We start from the raw sequence: 24,088 nt of genomic DNA, 5'->3' as shown, positions 1-24,088 counted from the left end.
GTGAGTGTTTGATTTGCTCAAACGCTCCGTCCATCATCACCTTTTGTATCGCTTTGTTCGCCCTAAGTGTGGCAGGGTATGGTCAGACGTGAGTCCCTTGCTCACTTGGCCACTGGATTCAAGATAGCCTCGCTGATGAGGATTATGAATCCGAAACCGGACCCAGGATGCTTGGTTCCGGTCCAGGGAAGACATGGCTTGGCAGTTCGGGCTGGACTGTTCCCATGAGGCACAGGGTCAGACAGATTTGCATATGGCCATGTCTGAACTGGGGTAGCAGAGTGAGCTAAAGAATGGTGATGGATTAAACCCAGATCAGTTGACTGGGGGTGAGTGTTTGATTTGCTCAAATGCTCCATCATCCCCTTTTGTATCGCTTCACACTTTAAAGATCCTTTGAAAGATTCTACCTTTCATCCCTATGGCATTCAGAAAAACAGTTATCATTTCCTTTAAACTATCCAAAATTGACGAAGAGGAGTACGATACGGAAGCTGCAGACTTTACAGAATGCTGCTGCTGGTCTATTACTTAAGATTAAAAAATTCAGCCCAATAAGCCAAGCCATTCAGGACCTGCACTGGCTACCTGTCCGGGAAAAGATGTATGGGGCTGGACCTGCCACCTTAGGCACCATATCAAGCGCTACAACCCTCAGCGAAGCCTTAGATCGTCATCGGCCTCTTTCCTGGTAGTTCCTAGGGTAAAGACTTTGAAATGGGGTGGCAGAAGTTTCTGCTACCTGGCCCCTAAATTGTGGAATTCATTGCCCATCTGTCTTAGAAATCAAACCAATCTCCTGTTGTTCATGAAAGAATTGAAAACATGGCTATTTGCCCCTAAACCGTAGCCGCTCCTCTCTCCTTCTGCATTGACCTACGGCAGTTAGTGCCAAGACACCACAGCAAAAACGTGCTCTACAAAAACCCTTATTTCATTTCATTTCACTCAAGGTGTAGCTGTTCTGGTCAGAAACAGTTTGACCAAGGTACTTCCTATGTGTAACCTGTGAGTGAGTTGTCGGATGACAAAGAATATAGTCATGCCGAACATGTAGATCATGGGGGAGGGAGTAGTAGTAGTACCTCTTTGCATCGGGAACCACTGTGTACGGCCCGCTGTAGTTGTCATAATGGGAGAGTTAGGTAAAGGGGCAAGAGCAATCGAGAACAGAGTCAAGGACGCTATTAAAGTCCCCACCAATAATCCATGGGATATGTTCCTATATCGTGAGGGTAACCGTGAGATGAGCCAAGAATGCTTATTGTGCCACATTTGGCACATATATGCTACCCAACAGGAGCAGGCGGTCATCAAGTTGACTCCCCACAAATACGTATCGTCCCACAGGGTCTATTTCCTTGGCAAGACACCTTAAGGTAACTGCGGGACATATCCAAATTAGTGCCCCTCTGGCAAACCCAGAATTGGTGGTGCTATAATATTTCATGTGCCAACGCTTTTGTAGGCGAACAACTTCACCAGCCGCTACATATGTTTCATGGAGGAATGCTGTAAGTGTATTGTGCTGCCGTATGTACTTTTGGACCAGGTGTCGCTTACCTGCTGTTCTGATCCATTTCATGTGATTGTCTGTAGCTTAGTCATGGTTATCTAGCGATATGGGTATGTACACAACTCAGTGCCGGCATACAGCATGGCGTATGACCTGCAAAACAATAAAACGTAATCCCCAACTCCCTTCCCAGGGTAAGGGCAAGAATGGCGGTTTCCCAAATAGTGAACTAGTAGACCCATAGTGTGGGAACTCTAACAGTGGAGTCTTATGCAGGCCTCCAGCTTAAACTAACGTTGCCTATTCGGGAATGGGGCGACCAATGATGTGAGCCAGTACCGAACCACAAAGTGAGTAGGGAAAGAGGAGAGGCCAGCCTAATCTATTTCTATGACATGGACTATGCTAGTGTCATTGAAAATTTAGATGACCCGCAGGAGACAGAGAGTTCGGTGTGTTGGAGTGGCCTGGGTAGAGGACTCATAGCTGCTCTGTTCCATCCAGTCCCAGGCATTTGCAGGTTCTATGAAAATATCGCTGGTCTGATTAGCTATCACCTTGAGCTTTGCCGGAAATAGGAGGGAGTTGTTGAGGCCCACCTGTCTCAGACAGATCTTGATACCCAAGAAGGATGTCCTTTGACACTGCACCATCAATGTATAATCCAGCATTGTCATATTGTAGTGGGACTGTGGCATGGGCAGCTTTCAGGATGGTTTTCTTGTCCCTGGAATTCATAAGGCGGATCACCAACGGTCTGGGAAGAGACCTCGGACTCAGCTTGCACACTGGAATCCTGTGCGCTCGCTCGACCTGGTAATAGGAAGTTTGTGACACTAGAGCTGTTACCTGTGTAAACCATTTTTCAAATGAAGGACATCGAGTAATGGCCCTCTGCTTCTTCAGGAAATCCAATAATCAAGATTATTGTGGTGGAATCATCCTTCTGAGTCCTCTGCCCTGTTTTTCAAATTCCGAACCTTGGTCACCAGTGATCAGACCTGGTCCTCAAAATCCGTGACGTTAGGTCGCAGGTCGTCAAGAGTACACTCTATCTGGGTGACCCTCCTTGAAATCTTTTTGTGGTCCTCCCGGAAGAGGCTCACCAGAATTGCCAGAGCATCAATTCTAGTGAGCAGATCCTGCCTGGTATCTGTTATGGCCGCTAAAATGGTATCTAACTTGTTGAATGGGGGGTGGGGGGGCACATCTCCTCCGTGTCCACTCATCTGCACCTCTGGGCGTCCCAGTGAATAAGTCTGGTGGCCTTTGCACTTCCCTGTGTCGGCAAGACAGCCATCTACTCAAGAAGTAGGATGGGCCACCTGCCCATTCCCAAAAGTAGTCCAAGTACAGGGGCTCAGGGAAGGAACACTGTGCTGGCACAGAGCGCCCCTTCAAAGTACAGACAAGGATGTTAGCCGGCATGGGCCAAGGAGGGTCTTTCCTCCAGCGGTGGTCTTAGGCCAGCACACAGATGGCAAGCACAGCAATCTCAGCCAGTTCCCATTGGAGTATGTACCCACAACAGCTCTTATTGGGACGAGGATCAGAAGACAGAGAGAGGGGTACAAGCAGTCCCAAGTCACAGCTGCCATCTGGCGAGCTATGCCATGGATCCTGTGTGGGCAGTGGGCGAGAGGCCCCCAACATCATTGTACCCCCTGGCAATGCAGCAGGGTGATTCTCCAGAGTCAAAGGAGGTTGTCGGGCGCTGCAGTCAGACCCGCCTCATCCCTCCCCGTAGGCAGGTCAACAACAGGTAGTGGGGCATGAGCAGTCCCTTGCACCTCAAGTGCGAGGATCTCAAAATGCATGTCTTCTTGGCCACCTCAGGTTACAATGGTCCAGTGCCCTCTCGTTCATCAGAACCCCATGCCAGGGAGCACCGCTGCTGGGTAAGCCCAGGCCAAGCAATCAGGGCTGGAACCATCCTAAATAAAGTCTGTCCCCTGGGGGAGACCCAGCAGCAGCCTGAGAGGTCTAAACACAGGCCCCACATGCAGTGAAGCTCGGTACTCCCAGTCTGTACCTATGCGCACTAACCACAACTGCCAGTGTCAGGGGCCTCCAGTTCAGAATGGGGTCCCGGCGCAGCCATCCAGTGTCTCAGCGAGCATCTCTACGCAGACAGCGCACAGCACACCCTTGCTGCCACTCCAAGCCCATCAGAGGCCATAGGAAGGACAGTGGCAAGAAACAATTGACGCCTCCTGTGAGTGTAAGGTACAGAAACACCTCTCTCGGTCTGGCTCCAATCAAGGGTATGAGAGGAAACTCATAGTGAAGTGTAGCATTCCACCTTAAAACCCTCTTTTTCAAGGGGTCCCCTAAGCATATATTGGAGAGCACTGAACTGTGATCGATGGGCACTGTCACAAAGAGGTCCACATGATCGGCAAAGATGTGCTGCACCACCTCTGGATGGAGATACCACCCATGGTCGGCAAAGACCATGCTAGATGATTGGCAATTAGGAAGATCACATGGGGGTGAGCCCACGCCCATAATCTCAATGCTTCTCAACAGAGCTTCCACTCTTGTTTGTTGATGTAGAAAATCACATAGGTTTTGTCCATCAAAATCAGGACAAACTAACTAAGAAGTACAGAGAATAGCACATCTGCCCAAATGCCTGCTCTTGAACCAAATCCACCGCTTCTTTCTGCAATACATCATCCAGATCTTGCTGCAGGATTTGCAGATCGTTGGACTGAAGTGACTGAGGGGTCTCTGTAGAAAAGAGTGTACCAGTCCTCCCACGGTCCCACATGCTCCTTCAAGAGAAAGCTAAATCGACTTCCTTGGTGGGTCAGAGGAGGAATAAGGTTGCTAGCTCTCACAGCCCCTACCTAAGCCTCTGTATCAACTGACCAAGAAATTGATTTTGTTGCTGGGGAGAAAAGAGGGCTAAAGCCCCTTGAAAACTTTTAAAAAATATGAAATTGTCTGAAATGTCTAGCTGGTACTAGAGGCCCAGACTTCTGGCTGTCACTCTCTTCACTTTAGATCTCTCAGGGTAGCATACGCTTTGCCCCCAAACAGATGTGCTCCATCAAAGAACATACCTAGTAGTGTTGCCTGGACATCTTCAGAAAAGTCAGTTGACCTGAACCAAGAATGCCTCCATAAGACTACTGAGAAGCCCATGGCATTGACCACTGAATAAGCAGTATCTAGCTTGACTCCGATTATTTGTTTAGAGGCAACTTACCCGTTACAAAGTACCTACCTCCTGAGGTGGTCCAGTAGGTTTGGTACCACGATTCCCACCATGCTCCACAAAACTTGGGTGAATCTGTCAAGCAAACATGCAGCATTTAGGGAATGAAGGGCCAAACTGCCTGCTGAAAAGACCTTCTTCCTCACTGCTTCCAACTTCTTAGATTTCCTATCTGGTGGGACTGCAGGGAAATCACCCAGGCAAGGCATGTATCACTAGACTCTCTGGAGAGGGGAGGACCAGCAAAAGAAGCTGGGTGTACGGGAGCCAGTCGATATTGACCAGCTTAGGATGGTTTACTGGTTGGGGTGATGGGGGCCAGGCAATCTTTACTGGATCCATGACTATGTTGCTAAAATGCTACAGGGGTTCTGAAAGAACCTTAATCGGCCTCTACAGTGAGGACATCAGGATCCTTCTTATCACAGCATCAAAACTGCACATCTCTGTGGGGACAGCCCTGAGACACTCTCCATCTCAGGGGACGTGTCCAGCCCACATGTATTGCAGGGTCAAAATCTGTGTTGGAAAAAAGGGGTTATTGTCATTTGCCTGCTTTACTGCTGTCATCCATGTAGTACTAGACAGTTTCTTGCAACTCAACAGGATAAGAATCTGTGGCGGAGAGATCATGCATTGTGTGCCAGTACTGTTTGGCATGAAGAAGTATCCTGCAACTTCGCACTAAACCTTTCCTGCCCCACCATAGTCTGGGCCTCTATTCTGGTACTATGCAGGATAAACTTAGTCTTTGTTACTGGCTGCCCTTAGGGAGACAAAAGTTGGCAGCAGTGGGGCCGGCGCCTATATCAGCAGTAGTGCCACAGTTCTATAAGGAATGGAGGGGTCTTAGAGTGAATGGGAGGGAATGCCAACAGGTACCAATCAAAGCCCAAAATGGTCTCATGGGATCTGGAGGAACTCCAGAGAGGACTGCATGCCGTAAAAGATTTGGCCTTGTGCTCTTTGTGGGCTGTGGGGTACATGGAGCCACAATTCTATGTGACCTCGAGCCATGCCTTTACTTCAAGCACCACTAACATACGTCATGGGGATCCTAAATGAAATTTTGCCCAATAAAGTTGCAGCCTCAGGGCTCTTCCTTATCTCCTCTTCTTTTCAATCTGTATCTTCAATCTCTTCTCTTCTCTCTGAGGCAGTGGGACGTCACCGTATTCAACTACGCTGACGACCTGCAACTCATCTTTCCTCTCGATTCTTCTTCTGCTATTTCTAACTTCCAGGCGGTCATGACCCACATTCTTCAGTGGATGAGCCAGAACCAGCTTAAATTAAACCCTGGGAAGACGGAACTCCTTCTCCCCGGTAAGAGCTCTATCCACTGGGGCCCGCATTTCTGGCCGGGAGACCTTGGTCCTCCTCCCACCCCCGTGGCCTCAGTAAAGAGTCTCGGGGTCATCATTGACTCAGAGTTATCTCTTAAACCCCAAATAGGGTCGGTGGTCTCCTCCTGCATGTACCAGCTGCGCAGGATCAGAAAGGTGGCTTACCTACTGACGCCCGAAGCCCTGATTCTAGTAATCATGGCCCTTGTCCTCTCCCGCTTGGACTTTTCGAACTCACTTTATCATGGGCTGCCTAAGGCCCTTCTTTCTAGACTTCAGACCGTCCAGAACCAAGCGGCGAGACTGGCCTGCGGGATTCCGAAATGGCAATCTGCCAAACCTTCTCTCACTAAACTTCACTGGCTCCCTATCTCTTCTAGGGCAGCCTTTAAGATCGGCTGCCTCACTTTCAAATCTCTCACTGGCACTTGCCCTGCCTTCTTGAAATCCCTCATCAGTCCTTATTGTCCCTCACGCAATCTCAGATCCTCTACCCTTCGTCTTTTGGTTGTTCCTCCTTTTAAACTCTGCAGAATGGGTGGCCGGAGATTTGCTCTCCTTGCCCTCACATTCTGGAATTCTCTTCCTCTATCACTCAAATTTTCTATCTCGCTCATCCAATTCCGTAAATCCCTAAAAACTTGGCTTTTCCCACATTCTGGTTAACTCTCCCTCTCCTTCTCAGTGTCAGATCAGCGCCAGGAAACCCATGGTGACAGAGCGCTTTAAAAATCCCCCTTAACATAACATAACATAACATAACAATGCTTTTTGGGAGGTAATATTTCCTAGTCATCGTGCCGGGAAAATCACTGTGAAGTGAAAAAAAGTCAAGAACGGAAACTCCAGTCCTGTGTCAAAAGGGCACAGAAAAAAAGGAATGTTGGGTCACTGGAGTGCGCAGTTTATGGCTTCAGTGACGTCACTATGATGTAACCTTTATTAATGTGGGAGGGCTATGGAACGGATCCAGTCAGGGCATATGCAACAGGTGAGGAACATGCAGGAAGAAGTATCCATCAGAAAATAGGTTTGGTTTTAGACTAGTGCACGCGCAGAACAACACGACACATAAAAGGACACACGTGGACAGGGAAAAACAGACCATCACCCATACAGGCACCCTGTCATAGACTAAAAGATATTTCAGCATGTACACATGCAAAAGATGGATATAATCAATGCATAGAGAATAACATGTAATATGGGCCTATACTGCCCATCAAGGAGATCTGATGACACGTATAAACACTTTAAAAAATGTTAAAGTACAGTTATGAAACTGAAAAAACACCGAACTTCACCAGCTATGATTAGCTCCACTAACCATAATTAGACATGCAAACATAAATTGCACACCAAATGTAATGTTCATGACCTCATCCTTTGATGCAATTGCAAATGAGAAACAATGTTAGAGGTGAGATTACAAATCACATTGGCATTACAACTATCAATGGTTCAACTACTAATACACTAACATTTATTGCTTTGACTTTTTGTTGTTATTGAATGATGCAGTTCTTTTAGGTGATGTTACTTATTGATATACATTTTGAGAGGTCATAAGCTTTGTATTTGGTGAGCGAATTATGAATTGCATGGCTGTGTCGTGAGTCCTGGTTTACCGGAGCTAACCATAACAGATAAATGTTAGACCTGACATCTTTTGGCATGTTACCCCTGTCTTTTTGCTTTCTGGACGCTTGTTTTCAATGGTAAGTTGGGCTTCGTTTTGCCGGTTTAGTGCCTCTGAGCACTTTCTCACTGCTGTTCAGTGCGAAAGTGCAAGTACTCCTACTGAAAATTGTGTTTATGGATTGGCGATTCCATGTTTGGCTTATTTGCCTTACTAAATCCCTAGCAGAGTGCACTGTGTGTGTCCAGGGCCTGTAAATCAAATGCTGCTAGTGGGCCTGCAGCACTGATTGTGCCGCTCACAGACTCAGCCTTTCAAAGGTGTCTCAGACCTGCCACCACAGTGTCTGCGCACAGTTTTACTGCCATATCACCCTGGCAAGTGCCACCACTTGCCAGGCCCTAACCTTCCCTTTTCTTACATGTAAGGCACCCCTCAGGTAGGACCAAGATACCCCCTGGGCAGGGTGCACTATATGTGAAAGATAGGACATGTTCTGGTGTGTTTGACGTCCTCATAGTGAAATACTGCCAAATTCTATTTTTCACTATTGCAAGGCCATCTGTCCCATAGGCCAACATGGGAGTGGCTTTGTAACATCTTACAAGTATAACTTTGCATTGGGAAAAAGATATAGAAATTGAGTTTATGCTCTTTGAACTCAGAATTTAATTACACATCTTTTTACTGAGATGTTTTTTTAACTGTGTGCTTGAAAATGCCACTTTTAGAAAGTAGGCATGTTCTTGGTTAACCATACTGTGTGCCTCTGCTGGTTTGTGTATTGACTGTCTGTTTTTGGAGTGACAGGGGCTGGGCATTCACCGTAGACAGCCAAAAGGGGGGTTTAAGGTGTATCCTGACTTTATTGGGTGACTCATAGTTGGGCTCAATAGGCCTGGCCTACATTTAGAGTGGTGGGAGGAGTTTTCACAGGCACTTGAATAGGCAGTGTTTCCTATGCACAATGCGGTCTCAACCTCTTGTAGTGAAACTGGGCCATGGAGGGCAGAACTGGTTTGGACTGGGCTTAGAGACCCTTGCCATAAAGAGACCAAAGGAAGATGCAGTTTAAATATTGGGGCCCTGACCCCAGGACTCTAGAACTCTTTTGGATTGAGGAACCTACCAAGAAGAAGAGCTGGAGAACCTGTGAAGAAGAACTACTACTTTGCTGGCCTGCGGTAGCTGCTTCTGTCTTGGGCAGAGAAAGGACTGGACTGAACTTTCTTCAACTTCTTTGAGTTTCTCCAAGGGCTTGAGGTAGAGCTTGCCTGCTGTTCAAGACGTCTCAGGAACAGCAAAGCTTCAAGTTCATCTGCTACTAGCACTGGGAGCTGGGTGTTTTGTTCTGCAACAGAAGAAAAAGCAACCCGACTCGGTCAACGATGCAGCTATCGTCTCTATGTGCTGAAGGCACCGCAGAGGGCTTTGCCGCACTTCGCACTGCAACCCTGGTCTCACCGCCGAAGACACCCGATGACGCAACTGAGACGCTGCTTGCACTGCGATCTGTGGTCACCGCACTTCGTAACCTCACTTCGCATGCCGCCATGGTATTCCTGACAATGTCGCTCCATGCTGACATCAACACCGCTGCTTGCACCATAGTTTGAGGGCACCGCTCGTAGGTTACATGGCACACCGCCCTGGCCCACACCACAGCATTGGCCTACCAACGCCAGCGACATCGACTCCAGTTTGTCAGCCGATGATAGCTCTTCAGCAATGACTCCGTTGCTGACTGCAGATTGACCTGGTAGCACTGCAGCCCTGGTCTCACTGAAGCCGCCTGCCGCCATCACGAGCCACTGCTTGGACTGCGACCTGAGGGCACTGAATGCCGCACCGGTGCCCCGAAGCCAGCGCTCCTGACTTCAACTGCACTGAGTTCGATATACAACGTGTGTGATTTCAAGGGCCCGAAGACTCTTGCACCGACTTCCGGAACGAACACTGGCTCTTCGGAGCTCACTCCGAGGTCCCTGATGTTCTACATTTCTAAAGGTACCGTATTGCTGGTCTTCCCAACACCATAGCTGACCGGCGACGCTGTGGTCAGGCAGAACTGTTTAGATTGGGTGTTCACGATGCTGTGATAGCCAGGGACAGAGTAATCAACTTCAAGGAACTGCATTTTAAGTCTATTTTTATTTACTGATATTTCTAAGAAGTGTATGGTGGATTTTTTTTATCATTGTTGGTCTTATGTTGCAGACATAAAATATTGGATATTTTTCTAAAACTGGTGTGGTGTCCTTTTTTAGTGGTGGCACTGTATTGCTGTATGTTAGCTTTACAGACTGCCACTGAGATAAGCCTGACTGCTCGCACCAAGCTACCAAGGGGGTGAGCAGAGGTTATTTGGAAGTGTATCCACCTTACCCTGACTAGGAAGTAGGACACCTTCTTGGACAGGGTAACTACTTGCCAAATAGAGGCCCCCATTTCCAACAATGAATGTCACTGTTTTTTCAATTTTAAGTTGTAACTGTACTTTAACTGTGTTGTCAAAAGTGAATTTGACAGGTCTTTTTTTAATATACATTAAGATCTTACACCCAATCCTAGCTATAATGGCACTTGTGGTTTTTTTCATTTACATTTTTTGCTGTCAGGGCCTATGGCCATGCGTATCATAGAAGAGATTAGCCAAGGGCCTGCGGCAACTAGCCCATTGCGAGTGGCCAGTAGCTGTGGGCAGCCGGTGTCAGCAGCAGGATGTGGCTTAAGGCCAATCACATGTCAAAATTCCACTGCGCATGGTCTTTGGCTGTGCACACCGAGGTTTGTCCGAAGGGCCTCACCTTTGGCAAGGCCCTGCAGCTAACCCACCCTGGTTAGTGAATCTGCCATAGGTGGACACCTACTGCTTTTTACGACTTTCGAGGAGGCCCTGCGGCCAATCCCTGCTGTGCACACTCTTTAACAGTGTGAAACAGAGACTGGTTGCCAGATTTGGCCTTTGGCCTGGGCAAGAAACAAACCTGTTCCAAGTGGTTGGTCAACCTTTCGGGCATGCACAACAGCAGCCAGGCCCAGTGGCCAAATCTCTGCAAGAGGCCAAGATTCCCATCAAACAGAATTGGGCCATCTTTTCTTACCCAATCCTAGGGTTCTGCTCGAAGCCCCATATATTAGTTTCACATTCAGTGTGTGGAATATAATACACAGATTTGTAAATTAGAATTATTTTCCATGACGTTTGATGAAGAACTTGTGCAGAGACCTTTTGTGATGTTTCTGCGTCTTCTATTTCAGAAGTTTTCCTCCCCCTTTCCCACTGGATCGTCACTCTGGTCTCATGCTTTGTCTTGATGTGTTGTCTTATTGTTGAAGTCCTAAAGGAGTAGATTACTCTCTACCATGTGTTTAGCTTCTGGTCGCAGAGCTACATGTCACCCTCCTCACACCCAGTTTCTTCACTCCTGGCAGATTCCCACATGATCTAGTCCTTGGTCTGTTTCTACATTCTCTTCAATTCAAATAAGGACTTCTTCTTGAAGTGCAGATGATGGTCTGTAATGGTCTGTTTTGTCTCTTTGCTACAACTCTGATTTCGAATAGAGCAGAATGACCAACAGGAATACTCCATGTCATACTGATGGGTAGAAAGGAGAAGTTGTATTTTTGACTTAATTCAGAAAAACATGTTTTCTTCAAGTAGGAAGGAAATTTTAAAGAACAAGTTACTTACCTTAAGCAGTGCTTTATCTGGCCACAGATTCCTTACCTTAGAATAATCCCTATATGTCACATCAAATCCAGTAATTGTCGAGCACTACCCATGCACGCCAGTAGGTGGCATCATTCAGCTCCACGTTGCGTTTTCTGCGTCAGAAGTGATGTGCGAGGTGCCTATATAGCTGCCTCCCTAGCATGCTGACATCAGTTCCTTTTTGGGACTTTCCACGCCAGAAGTGCAGAGCCATGAAAAATGCAGACAGACTAGTGTATATTAACAAGGTTGTTAGAAGTGAGAATCTATGAATCAGTCACGAAGCGGTAGGATGGGAGAGTCAGTAAGGAATCTGTGGCTAGATAGAGTGTCTACCAGATAAAGGGTTACCGAAGGTAAGTAATTTGTTCATCTGGTAGAGACATCTAGCCGGAGATTCCTTACCTCATAATAGATAACCAAGCAATACCTCGCCAGAGGTGGATCTGCAACACATATCAAGCCAGAAAGTCCTGCAGGACCGAATGGGTAAAGTGCCTGTCACAAAAGACCTGACCATACAGGCAGTTGGTTTTGGTGAACGTGTGCAAGGATGCCTACATTGCTGCCTGACAGATGTCTAGGACAGGGACTTTACAAGCTGACGCAGTGGTCGCAGCCTTGACTCTAGCAGAGTATGCATGCAAGCCTTCAGGGGGGTGCTTTTTGGTCAATTCATAGCAGATATTTATTGAGAGTACTATCCAGAGTGAGAGGGTCCTCTTATGCACAGCCTTCCGATTCGTAGCATCAACATGCCCGACGAAGAGTTGATTATCCAACCGGAACTCTTTTGCACAATCTAGATAGAATAACAATGTTTTTTTTGGGTCCAGAAGATGGACTCGCTCTTTTTTCTTTGAAGGGTAAGGCGGATTTAGGGTTAAATTGGCCACCTCATCACCTCTGTCACCCACAGGTGGTGGGAAATTCTGATCAAATTCAGAACCAGAACCAAAAAGGTGATGGAGTATCTGAAGGTGGCTGTTTGTTAATGGGAGTGTATTATCAGAGCCAGACTGAAGATGGACATGGTATGCCGGAGTAAGGTGAGAATGTGACCTCGATTGGGGTTATGACTGATTTGGCTCAGAGTCATTATTGGAGTCTGCACAAGGTCCCTTTCTGGCACTGGTGAAGTCAGTACTGGCATCGAAAAAAGAGGGACCAGTGCAGTCCTTGGACCAAGAGTGTAAGTCAGCACTGGAATTTGGTGTTAAACCAGAGGAAGGTTCAAGGGGCTTATATAGTTCAAGGATTAATCTACTGGCGGTAATCCGATTGCAGATCCTTAGTGCCCATAGATGTGCCAGAAGGAGGTAGAATAATACCAAAAATATGCAGCATGGCCTCTTTAAACACCGCGATGTGGTGTCGCCAATGGCTCAGGAAATTCGGGGCGCATCAGGTTATGGAATCTGCTCCTCAATCTGGGATTAGGAGCGAGATCCACTGGCACTTTGACACCCGTCTCTTTAAAAAAGAGAGTGGCGAGGCGAAGTAGAGTCCCACTTCGAATTCCTATGAGTCTTTTTTTGACGTATACTTCCCAGACGACTGGGACCGGAAAAAGACCCACTGCAAAAAGTGCTTCAGGAATGTGTCCTCTTTTTTACTTTGGAGCAGAACTTCCTTGAGGTCCATACTTCTTTTGATATTTGGCAATCTGCAGCTTAGCTTCTCTATCCCAGATAGCCTTTGGATGCATGAGGGCACATTCTTTGCATGACATGGAGTCATGCACCAATCACCAAACACCAAAGGCACCTGTTGTGCCATCAGTAATTGCCATCTGTTGCCGAAAGTCATAGCATGGTTCAAACTCTTTAGTCTTCAGTAGGGACATAGTTCTCTTGCACACTGAAATTTAATTTGTGACAAAATCATCAACCAATGAAAAAAGAAGTGGATCCATGTTTGAAGGCATGGAAACATTGGAACTGATGCTGAAGCGCAGTAGTGGTGTTTCTTTGTTGTTACGTTCGGTCATTCCCAGTGCTGAAGGAGCCCAATGCAGAGTTGCACAGAAGAACTGGTATTAAAATGTTCAGATCAAGTCTGGTGCCTGGGGGATATTCTAAAGGTGAGGAATCTGCAGTTAAAAGTATCCATCAGAAATGTTATTAGATTCAGTCAGGATGAAATGATTTTTCCTTTAGCCACGTATCATGTTTGACCAAGGGTCCCTGAATAAAAATAATATACAATACTATTCAGACTTGTACTATAGGAGGACGTTGCATATGATATTTAAACAGGAAGTCACCATATCACGCATAAAGTGAGAGGCTGCGATAAGGTGCATTGTACCATAGTAGGTAGCATTACATACTTATCGTTTTGTATACTCAGCTAATACACAAGACTATAAGTATAGTAAATTGATAATGCCACCCTCTGTTCTTCCCTACACTTTAGGCTGGGACAACAAATGATTTAGAACTTTTAATACCCACTGCCCTGTAAGGTGTTATAGTAGTTCTTCAAATTTATAAACTTTCTATAGGGTCTCAAAAACAACTAGCCCACCAAGGTTGTTCCGCTCATGAACAGTAGGGGATACTGTATTTAGTGTCTTAGAAAGTACTTATAAGTATACATAAACAATTATTCACTAATATCTTAATGTTTTGAAGTAAGCATTCCTCATAATTTGATCTCTTTTCTATGCTGTTGTCCTACATTATCTCCATATTTATTATTTTGAGTGCTAATCTGCACTAAAATGTTGTTTTGTGCAATTTCATAATGTGCAATTTCATAATGTGCAAATAATCAGTGCCATGTATTATTATAGCCAAGTAGCACTATATTTAAACTGGAATATTTCAGAGAAAAATAACATACCATTACAAAAACACACAAAAGAAAAAGAGCCTTATATCCCTGGGGGACAAACCCATGTCAGATATCCAGATAATCTAAATTTACATGCAATCATATGAATAGAAATAATGTATGTGAATAAATGGCTTTCCTGAAACTCGATCATGCATTTGGTTCTCCCGACACCAGATTAGATCCACTGTCAACTAAATAATAAGATCAGAATTCAACAGTTTACTAGAAAATAAGCACGGGCAGAGCAAATGGGTCATCATGGATAGAACATAGAGCGGGATTAGAGGTAGGGAGGGACAAACAACAGTACAGAGCATGCAACCAACAACACGAAGCGGGAGAGTAAAGGCAAGCAACAACAGGGAGGGGGGCAGGCGGGAGGGTGGCGGCAAGCAACAATACTGAGCTGGCGGGGGGGGAGGATGAGGCAAGCAACAACATGGAGTGGGCGGGAGGGAAGGTTTGCAAGCAACAACACGGAGTGAGGGTGGGGGCAAACGACAACACGGAGTGGGGAGGGAGGGTGGGCGCAAGCGACACAACTGAGCAAGGAGGGAGGACGGGGGCAAGCAACAACACGGAGCAGGGAGGGAGGGGGCAAGCAACAACACGGAGCAGAGAGGGAGGGGGCAAGCAACAACACAGAGCAGGGTGGGAGGGCGGAGCAAGCAACAGCACAGAGCAGGGAGGGAGGCAGGGCGGGGGAAAGCAACACCACAGCGCAGGACAGGGGCAAGCAACAACAAAGAGCAAGGAGGGAGGGCAGGGGAAAGCAACACCGCAGGGCGGGGGCAAGCAACAACACAGAGGAAGGAGGGAGGGCAGGGGCAAGCAACAACACAGAGCATTGCAAGGAACAACACAGAGCAGGGAGGGAGGGCGGAGGCAAGCAACAACACAGAGCGGGGAGGGAGGGTGGGGCAGGCAATAACACTGAGCGGGGAGGGGGAGGCGCAAGCAATATCACTGAGCAGGGAGGGTGGGTGGGGCAAGCAATAACACTGAGCAGGGAGGGTGGGTGGGCAAGCAATAACACTGAGCAGGGAGGGTGGGTGGGGCAAGCAATAACACTGAGCAGGGAGGGTGGGTGGGGCAAGCAACAACACTGAGCAGGGAGGGTTGGTGGGGCAAGCAACAACACTGAGCAGGGAGGGTGGGTGGGGCAAGCAACAACACTGAGCAGGGAGGGTGGGTGGGGCAAGCAACAACACTGAGCGGGGAGGGTGGGTGGGTAAGCAACAACACAAAGCATGGCAAACAACAACACTGAGCGGGGAGGATGGTTGGGGCAAGCAACAACACTGAGCAGGGTGGATGGGGCAAGCAACAACACTGAACGTGGAGGGTGGGTGGGGCATGCAACAACACTGAGTGGGGAGGGTGGGTGGGCCAAGCAACAACACTGAGTGGGGAGGGTGGGTGGGGCAAGCAACAACACAGAGCATGGCAAACAACATGGAGCGAAGCAGTATGGGAGGAGGTTGGAGGCAAGCAACCGAAAGGCAGAACCGCACAGGTGAGGCAGGGGAACGTAAGTATGTGTGCATTACTAAAGCATATGGATGAGACAGAGACGTGCGCACATGAGGGAGACATGTCACCAGGGGGTTTCAACAAAGAGAACAATTTAGCTCCTACAAGACGAGAAGAGGAAGGGCACGAGTACTTGGATTATACTACAGGAGAAGGTCAAGCAGAAGAAGAGAAAGTGAAGACGGCATAAGCTGGCCAAAGCAATGCAAGCAAATGAGAGTGGTGATGAAGCCAACTAATGGCAAGCAATGGGCGATCTCTAGGGCCACTGTAAGCAGCAAAAAGTGTTGCAAGCAACATTGCATGTGCTGTCTCAGGCGAGACCTAAAAAAGAGAGACAACCAGAAAAATTGTTCAATCGAACCTGGTTCTGAAAAAGTGTTCTCAGCTTTCGAAACACATATTTAAAGGGTGTTATTTGCAACTTACATTATCAAGCCTGGAGTCTTCCTGAAGATTAACTTTGACTCTTTCCAACAATTGTTGCCACCTCTCAGGGGTCTGACTTAATTTGTTCTCCAATCTTTCAATTTCCTGCAGTAAAGAAATAAAATCAATCTACTTGGAAAAATCTTCCAATTCAAGCATCTCAGTTAAATAAGTATTATCCTTACCATTGTTGTTACAGAAAAAACTCACAATATTTATATCCAGTCCAGACAGTGATATTATAACTGAACTGTGCTAAAAGCAACATTGATTGTCTTAAAAATGTAGACAGGGCAGTTCAATAAATGGTAATGAATTAAATTAACATATTTGGTCTAGACTAAAAATACAATAGCATGTATTCTAGTTTGGTAGCAAACGGATACAATTCCCATTAAATACGTTCTTGCATCCCATAATGAAAGCAGGGAAAAAAGCGCAATACAAGGACATTTGTCAAGTGAGGCCCATATCACACATATGCAACATGTAATTCCTGTTTATACTTGTTTGTCAAGTACAACAACATTTTAACTTATAAACACATCATGTCCTCAGTAAAAACTAACATAAGATGAAAGCGCAGCATTTCCTTAATTCACTCTTTTTGCAAGCTCTGATAGCAACCTAGATTTTAACTGCATGCCTAGCCAAATCTTAAAGGCTAAACAATTATATACAAGAAAAAAGGAAATTGTGTCTAACGGTCTCCTCATAACACGCAAACAACTGAATCTTTGTTTAAGGAGTATCAGTCTCAAGAAAACAACTACAAAATTGGAAAAGCAAGCCTCTATGTTTCCTATTAAAATAAAAATTCACAAAGAAAATAGCTCTGAATTTGGCAAGCTACAGCAATGGTTATATTTTTATTGTTATAATTTGATTATTTTTTGTTACAAGCCCATGTAACAGAAATTAAAAGAAAGTATGCCACCACATAAAAGTGACCACCATTTTCTGGCTTGAAAATGTTTTAATTTAAAAAACATTCACGGATATGGCTGCTTCACTAGTTAGGTTTTTAAATGAAAGAAAAAACATATGCCAATAGCTTCCCATTGTTTGCCATCACTCAGAAACGGAGTATAGCTGACATGATTGAGTTTGTACTGGCAGCAAGCAAAAATTAACTTGGGACCCTAATAATCCCGAAAGTCCATTCCACAGATTGTGGAGGCATGCGGTAGGTAGGGAGTCTGAGGTAAGATAGAGTACCCACCAGAAACAGCGCTATTAGTGGTAACTTATTCCTCTGAGGGACACAAATACAAATAGAGCACCCTCCAGTTACCCAAGCCTGTAGGTTTCTTGGTAAATTACTGCCGGGTCACTTTTTACAAAGTAGACAAGAATGGACAATGGCAGATACATACAACTCGCCCCCCCATACACGTAGATGCCAGTGTTTCTCTCTCCTGGTCTTCTGTTATAAGCAGCCATCACCCCAGTGCGTTTGGCAACATATACTCTATAAATATGCAGCAAGATAGGTTTCAATGGGGTCAGACACCAGCTCATGTCATTATAAATAAAAGACCTGCACGACTCTGGCTGGGGTATTTGTGCAACCCTGTCAGCTTTCTACACACAACATGACAGAAGCAGTCGTAGAGACAACCGTAGCCGGCAGTAATGCGGTGGACAGGCGCTGAATGTTCTCACGACAAAGTGGCAAAAAACAGCCCTTGCGGACTTTGCCCCTCTGCTTTTTCATTCGCAAGCTTCATGGTTTGTAGCATGCTGTCCCCAAAGTAAGCTTCTTAATGGTCTCCTAAACTTTTCCAGCCGTCAACCCCACGAGAAAGAAAAAATCTCTCCTCGCTGTAAACGCTGGCTGGCAGCTCACACATTTCATAGGCTGAGTCTTTCCCAATTAGTCTTGCAAGTCCCAAAGCCACCCCCCACAGGAACCTCTGTTGTTCTGCACAGTTTACAGAAAACAGTGTACAGCCGCGTGAACGCGGCCACGAAAGTGAAAACGCTGGGAAGCCTTCAAAATACGATAACGGCCAGGGCTACCGACATCTGTTTTCAATTAAGATAATTGGAAAGATATGGAGCTGCTGCTCGCTTCTGAGCTGCCTAGGCCAAGGCAGAGAGAAGGTGGGCCATGAACCCACCTTTGGCCAATTGCGTGATGTCCTTCTTAGAAAGACGCACGCAAAGGCCAATAAGTGTGAAGAAAAATAAAGCAAACGCACAAGCGTGTGGTGCGAGTTGAAAAGCCCTTACTAGATGCCTCGCCTCACAGCGCATGTGCGCTGGCTCAGGCGAGACCTAAACAGTTGATTCTTAACACAGTGCTCTATAATCAAAATCAATTCACAAAATAAGGGTACAACCTTTGTCCACTCCTTCTCTTTGGAAGAATGTAGAGGAGAAAAGGAAGAAAGTCTGATGGACTGCCCCTTGTGGAAAAGCGGCACCACTTTCAAGAGACAGGATACAAAGCCCTTAAGTTTCAGGTGGTCAGGGAAAAGATGGCACATAGAGGACGAATAAACAAGGCCTGCAGTTCGCTGACATGACCCGCAGAAATGATGGTTATGAGAAACTCAAGTTTTCAACGTTAAGAGCTATAGACTACAGCTGTAGAGAGGTTCAAATGGAGCACATATCAATTGGTGGGCCGAAGATAAAAATCTAAATTAATCAGCAGTAACTGTGTTGTTATTGAAAAATTCCAGTGGTGCGCCGTGCTTTTTCCCAAAAGGCCCATCAAATGGCATATACTTCAATGATGCAAGATTGTCTCTGGATAATTCATTGGTGCACCCAAATATCTGTGGGAAAATATTACTTTTGTTACTTTTATATTTAGGAACCACGTTGAACTCAGTTACAAGTAAGTTGACTTTTATGCAATACTTTCAATTACTGGCAATAGGTTTTGTATAGTATCAAACAATAATTTGCATGTCCATGAAATGCTTTTCAATACAGAAAGAGATACTTTGCATGCAGGATCACCCTTAGTACAATACAGTGAGAGACCAATGCAATGCTATGGGGAAAAGGTAGGTGAGTAACTTACAGGTAAGTAAGCTGTTCTCAAGTTCAGGACCCGGAGGTTTGGGTCAACACTGGGCCAGGGTCTGACCAAGGTAGGTAGTGAACCACCAGCGGCACTGGTGCTGCTGGGTGAAGAGGTCACTGGGCCCAATGTTATCCTATGTAGGCTGCATGCACCTCGAAGAGACACCGGTAACAGGTAAGTACCTGTAGTTCAGGGACACAGGCCCTGGGGGTTAAGATAAGCACTGGAGGGGCCACGAAAGAGTACTGAGACTGCACGCCAGTGGCTATGGGGTGGCCAGGTGCAGAGTGCAAAAGAGGCGTCATGGGCCCTTTGAAATCAATGGAGATCCTGGGTTGGGGAAAACGGCAGCAGTCTCAGTTCCAGAGGCTGGCTGAGGGAATCCCATGACAGGAGAGGTAAGTTGGATAGTGGGGGGATGCCAGGACACCATCGGTTGGGCACACCAAGGCCGGGGGGCTCGGGTTCAGGGGTGTCTTTCGAAATTGGGTTTTCTCGTCAGATCCGGCCACGGTCGGGGGGACCCTGTAGGTTGAGGCTACAGGTATCGAGGGGGAGGTCAGGAGAGGTCGTCCAACGCTGGATCCCAGGTGAGGATCACCAGGGAGACTTCACTTGGTCAGTGGGACACTTGGACGAGGGCATCGGGTGCTGAGTGGTGCAAGTGTGGTGGATCCATCTGGATCTGGAGTCCTTGTGTTGGTTTTTTGGCTGGACAAATCCGGTGTCCACACCAGACAAGAGTCTTTGTTGAAGATGGCACAGGTCCTCCTTGATTCTTGCGGTTGCAGGCTACAGGCCAGGCCTGATTCTTGAAGCAGGGTCACTGGAGGAGGAGACTGGCCGCCAGGTCGTCGTCGCCTTCTACACTGCTGCACGGTTCTTTGGTCCTTCTTCTTCTTAGGTCGTCAAATCTGAGGAACAAGGTAGGCAGATAAGGGTGCCCTTAAATACTAAATTTAAGTGAGTTACTGAGGTCGGGGGCAGTAGCCAATGGCTACTGTCCCTTAGGGTGACCAGACCCTTTGGGTGCCCTCTCCCTTTGGGGAGAGGGGTACATTTCTGTTCAAATTGGGCCTAATTCTCCAAATCAAGATGAAAAATTTCCAAGAGAGGGATTCACCTCAGCTCCTGGCGACCCTAGAGGTTTGTAAGCAAAAAGGATACTGAGTTCCCCGGGGATCAAAAGGAGGTATGGGAAAGTGGAGACAAAACTAAAGTCAGGGAACTGGGTGTTCCCTTGTTGGAACTAAGGGACCTCACACACCCAGGTATCTAGGTGTCATGCTTCATCATTGGTCCCCTGCTCCTCGTCAGACTGGCGCTGCAATGTCTGACGGGCGCCGTAGGCGCTCTTTGTTGGAGATCTTTTGTTCCAGCCAATAGTTTGCGTGCGTGTGAGGGGTCTGGTGGTGGTGTAGTCGTGAGGGGAAAGTGAGGTTTAAAAGGAGGTAAGTCAGTCCACAAGGGATTTTTATTCGGGTGGCTGACTCCCTTATTACCCTACAATACAACCCTGGAGGGCCCCGCAGTCCGTTCCCGTGGGGCTGTTCGAGGAGGTAAATTACCTGGATACCGAACACCAAGGGTGGAGAGACCTACCCCCACGCACGGCGCTCCAACCGGTAGGGTTCCCCCTTAGAGTAGGACCTGTTGGCTTGCTCCTTGATTGACCCAGTGAGGTTGTAACTTTTTACCTTTTTACCTTATTTTCACTGTGTAGTACATCTCTATTGAGGTCCTGAAGAATTGCCAGACAGGCATGAAACATGTCGACCTTTTAGAGGGTTGAGTCAGTCCGCTGTCAATTAAACAGTTTCTTTCTCCCCTCCCACCCTTTTAATAAGGGAGTCAGCCACCCGAATAAAAATCCCTTGTGGACTGACTTACCTCCTTTAAAACCTCACTTTCCCCTCACGACTACACCACCACCAGACCCCTCACACGCACGCAAACTATTGGCTGGAACAAAAGATCTCCAACAAAGAGACATTGCAGCGCCAGTCTGACGAGGAGCAGGGGACCAATGATGAAGCATGACACCTAGATACCTGGGTGTGTGAGGTCCCTTAGTTCCAACAAGGGAACACCCAGTTCCCTGACTTTAGTTTTGTCTCCACTTTCCCATACCTCCTTTTGATCCCCGGGGAACTCAGTATCCTTTTTGCTTACAAGTTATTTGGACATATACTCTGGACCCCGTTAAAAACTGTCCACATTGGTTCCTTCCTTTGTACCAAAGACCCTAGAGGTTTGCCAGGCTGAGGTGGACACTCAACTCTGCTTACTTATTTTTCCGTCTGTCCAGCTGCCAAAAGTGGGGCCTGGACGGGTGGGGGGGGGGCTTCTACACTGGTTGGAGCTGCCCAAATCAGCACAGCACATTTGGCTCACTGCCAAATGTTGCCATTCCTGCCAGGGGGAGGTGTGAAGCACTTCCACCCAGAGCAGGCTTTATTCCTGACCTCCAAGAGCCCAAAGGTTCTCACCCCATTGAGCATGAAACCTGTCTGGTGGTGTCTGGCTGGTGTGAACCAGTCATTCAATACACTAAAAGTTAGTTATTTTTCAGGGGGCACCTACCTCTAAGATGCTCTCTGAGTGCATTTTATAATAAATCCAACACTGGAGGCATCAGTGTGGGTTTATTATGCTTATGTGAATGGCACAGACATTGTAGGGGCATATTGCTCATGCAGCTATGCCCTCACCTGTGGTATGGTGCACCCTGCCTAAGGGCTGTAAGTCCTGCTAGAGGGGTGACTTACCCATGTCACAGGCAATGTTGGTGGGCATGGCACACAGGAATGTTTGATTAGGAGTGAAGTACTTTATTTAAAACAGTTTAGCAATTTTTTGGCAACAGATGAACAGTTTTATATAAAAGCGCACGGACGCATTGAACATAATATGAACATTCAGCACAATAATGTGAGCATTACATAAATGATATGTACAACGTAGAGGAGGAGATGTATATGGTATTCTGGGAATTGTAGTGACATCGGGTTTAACTAACTGTGGACATTGGGTGACGCACTGTACGGGTGTGAGCATAAAATAGAATGTTTTTGTAGGTATTAGGTTTAACTTGCACCAGAAGCGTTTCGAAACGCTGAGGAAGAAATGATTTATTGTTAACAAATGCGGTGACTAATAAGCCATGGTAAGCATAGAGTAATGTATTTTTAAACATTTGTTATAACAATCATTATATGGCGCAGTACACAGTGGGGGTGAACTGATTTGATAAACAACACATTGAATTTTAGGTATAATGGCGAAATGGACACAGTCTGCCAGTAGTTCTCGAATGAGGGTGGAATTATTGTTTAAATGGTTTAAAACATGCTTTTGGTTTTTCATCGACATAAATGTTGCTTTTTAAATGCAATGAAGTGCATCATAAAGTTGATTATGTCCTATTTTTGCATATTGTAGATGCCCCTGAAGAAGGGAATTTACTTCCCGAAATGCATAGGGTTGTTTTATTAAAAAATCTTGGTATGTGGAACCCACCTTTGATTCCTGGGCTTTTGTGAGAAATCTACGTCTTAAATAGACTTGAGTAAAATGAATTGAACATGAAGAAAAAGCAATGGATTAAAAAACGGTTACATATGATGAAAAATGAGAGTAAAGCAGAACTAATTGATTCATTTGATTCAAAACTAACGTGTGGCAGTGCAGCCCGATGGAATCTTTAAATGAGGTTCCCTTAGTAGAGACACAGGAATGTGTGCCATGTCAACTCTTTCGTTTGGTCTGCACCAAAACACTCAGCCTGCAGTGGCCGTATGGGGGTGGGTCTCTCAGGGTGGCATAATATATGCTGCAGCCCTCAAAGGCCCCCTCTTGTCACAAGGCCCTTGGTACCAGGGGAACCTTTTACAAGGGACTTACATGTGGCCCAGAGTTGTGCCAATTGTAAAAACAAAGGCACAGTTTTGGAAAAGAACATAAGACCTGGGGCCTGGTTAGCAGGATCCCAGCACACACTCAGTCAAGTTGGCATCCGGTATCTGGCAAAATGTTAGGGAGGTAACCATGCAAAAAAAGGGGCACTTTCCTACAATAGGTCAAACTCTAACCAAGAAAGAATCCAAATCTAAGACCGAAGACAAAACTCGATACAGAACCAGTGCCACTGAAGGAATGGCCAGAGGGGCCTGTGGCACAGGGGTTGACGCATTGCGTGTTGTCAGAAGTGGGGTGACTTCATCCAGGGTCAGCCTGCACTGCATGATGGCCTGCCACCAGTAATCCAATATAAGCCCCTATTGGGTAGTTGCGACCAGAAGGAGTGGCAGAGGGATCTTGAATCAGCATGGCTTCTTTAAAAGATTCAACTTCGTGCAGAATCTACAATGGCCTAGAGAATTTGAGGCATATGAGCACCTGGTTCAGCATCAGCCCAGAAGAGGAAGGTGAAGCTGGCATCTGGTTTCTGGTACACCACCTATTAGTCATCTTCTGAGATCAGGGCCATCTTTATGTCAATGAGCCTCACTTTACTCTTCCTATGTGGTTTTTTTTACTTGTCCCTTGACTTTATCCATGGCTTGCGGGATAAGGGTGATCAGACCTGTGATTAGCATAATGACCTGGATTGGGAGCAACACTGCTTTTTAGGTCTCGCTGAGTCAGCGCGCATGTGCTGCACGGAGAGGCATTTAGTAGCTGCTTTGGGAAGTGCTCCCAAAGCGGCAACCGGCTTGCTAGAATGCGCAACGCGCTTGCGCGCGCATCCCTTGCGTGTTTTAGCGCATCATCACTATCACTTTAGTTTTCACAGCGATCGTG

General features: G+C 46.6%; 1 protein-coding gene across 5 annotated transcripts in view; it reads right to left on the bottom strand.

Moving 5' to 3' along the window:
* Positions 1–24,088, bottom strand: part of SBF2 (SET binding factor 2) — a 2,295,537-nt gene that overhangs the window by 128,302 nt on the left and 2,143,147 nt on the right. For all 5 annotated transcript variants that reach the window (XM_078680952.1, XM_078680953.1, XM_078680956.1 and 2 more), the window contains one exon: positions 16,246–16,350. In XM_078680952.1, the coding sequence (XP_078537078.1) occupies positions 16,246–16,350 (105 nt within the window). The remainder of the gene's footprint in view (positions 1–16,245; positions 16,351–24,088) is intronic.

Source organism: Lissotriton helveticus, chromosome 3_1 (assembly GCF_964261635.1).
Source record: "Lissotriton helveticus chromosome 3_1, aLisHel1.1, whole genome shotgun sequence".
NCBI classification, from domain to species: domain Eukaryota; kingdom Metazoa; phylum Chordata; class Amphibia; order Caudata; family Salamandridae; genus Lissotriton; species Lissotriton helveticus.
Note: the sequence above shows the minus strand (reverse complement) of the source record. Positions and strands in the feature narration are given on the sequence as shown.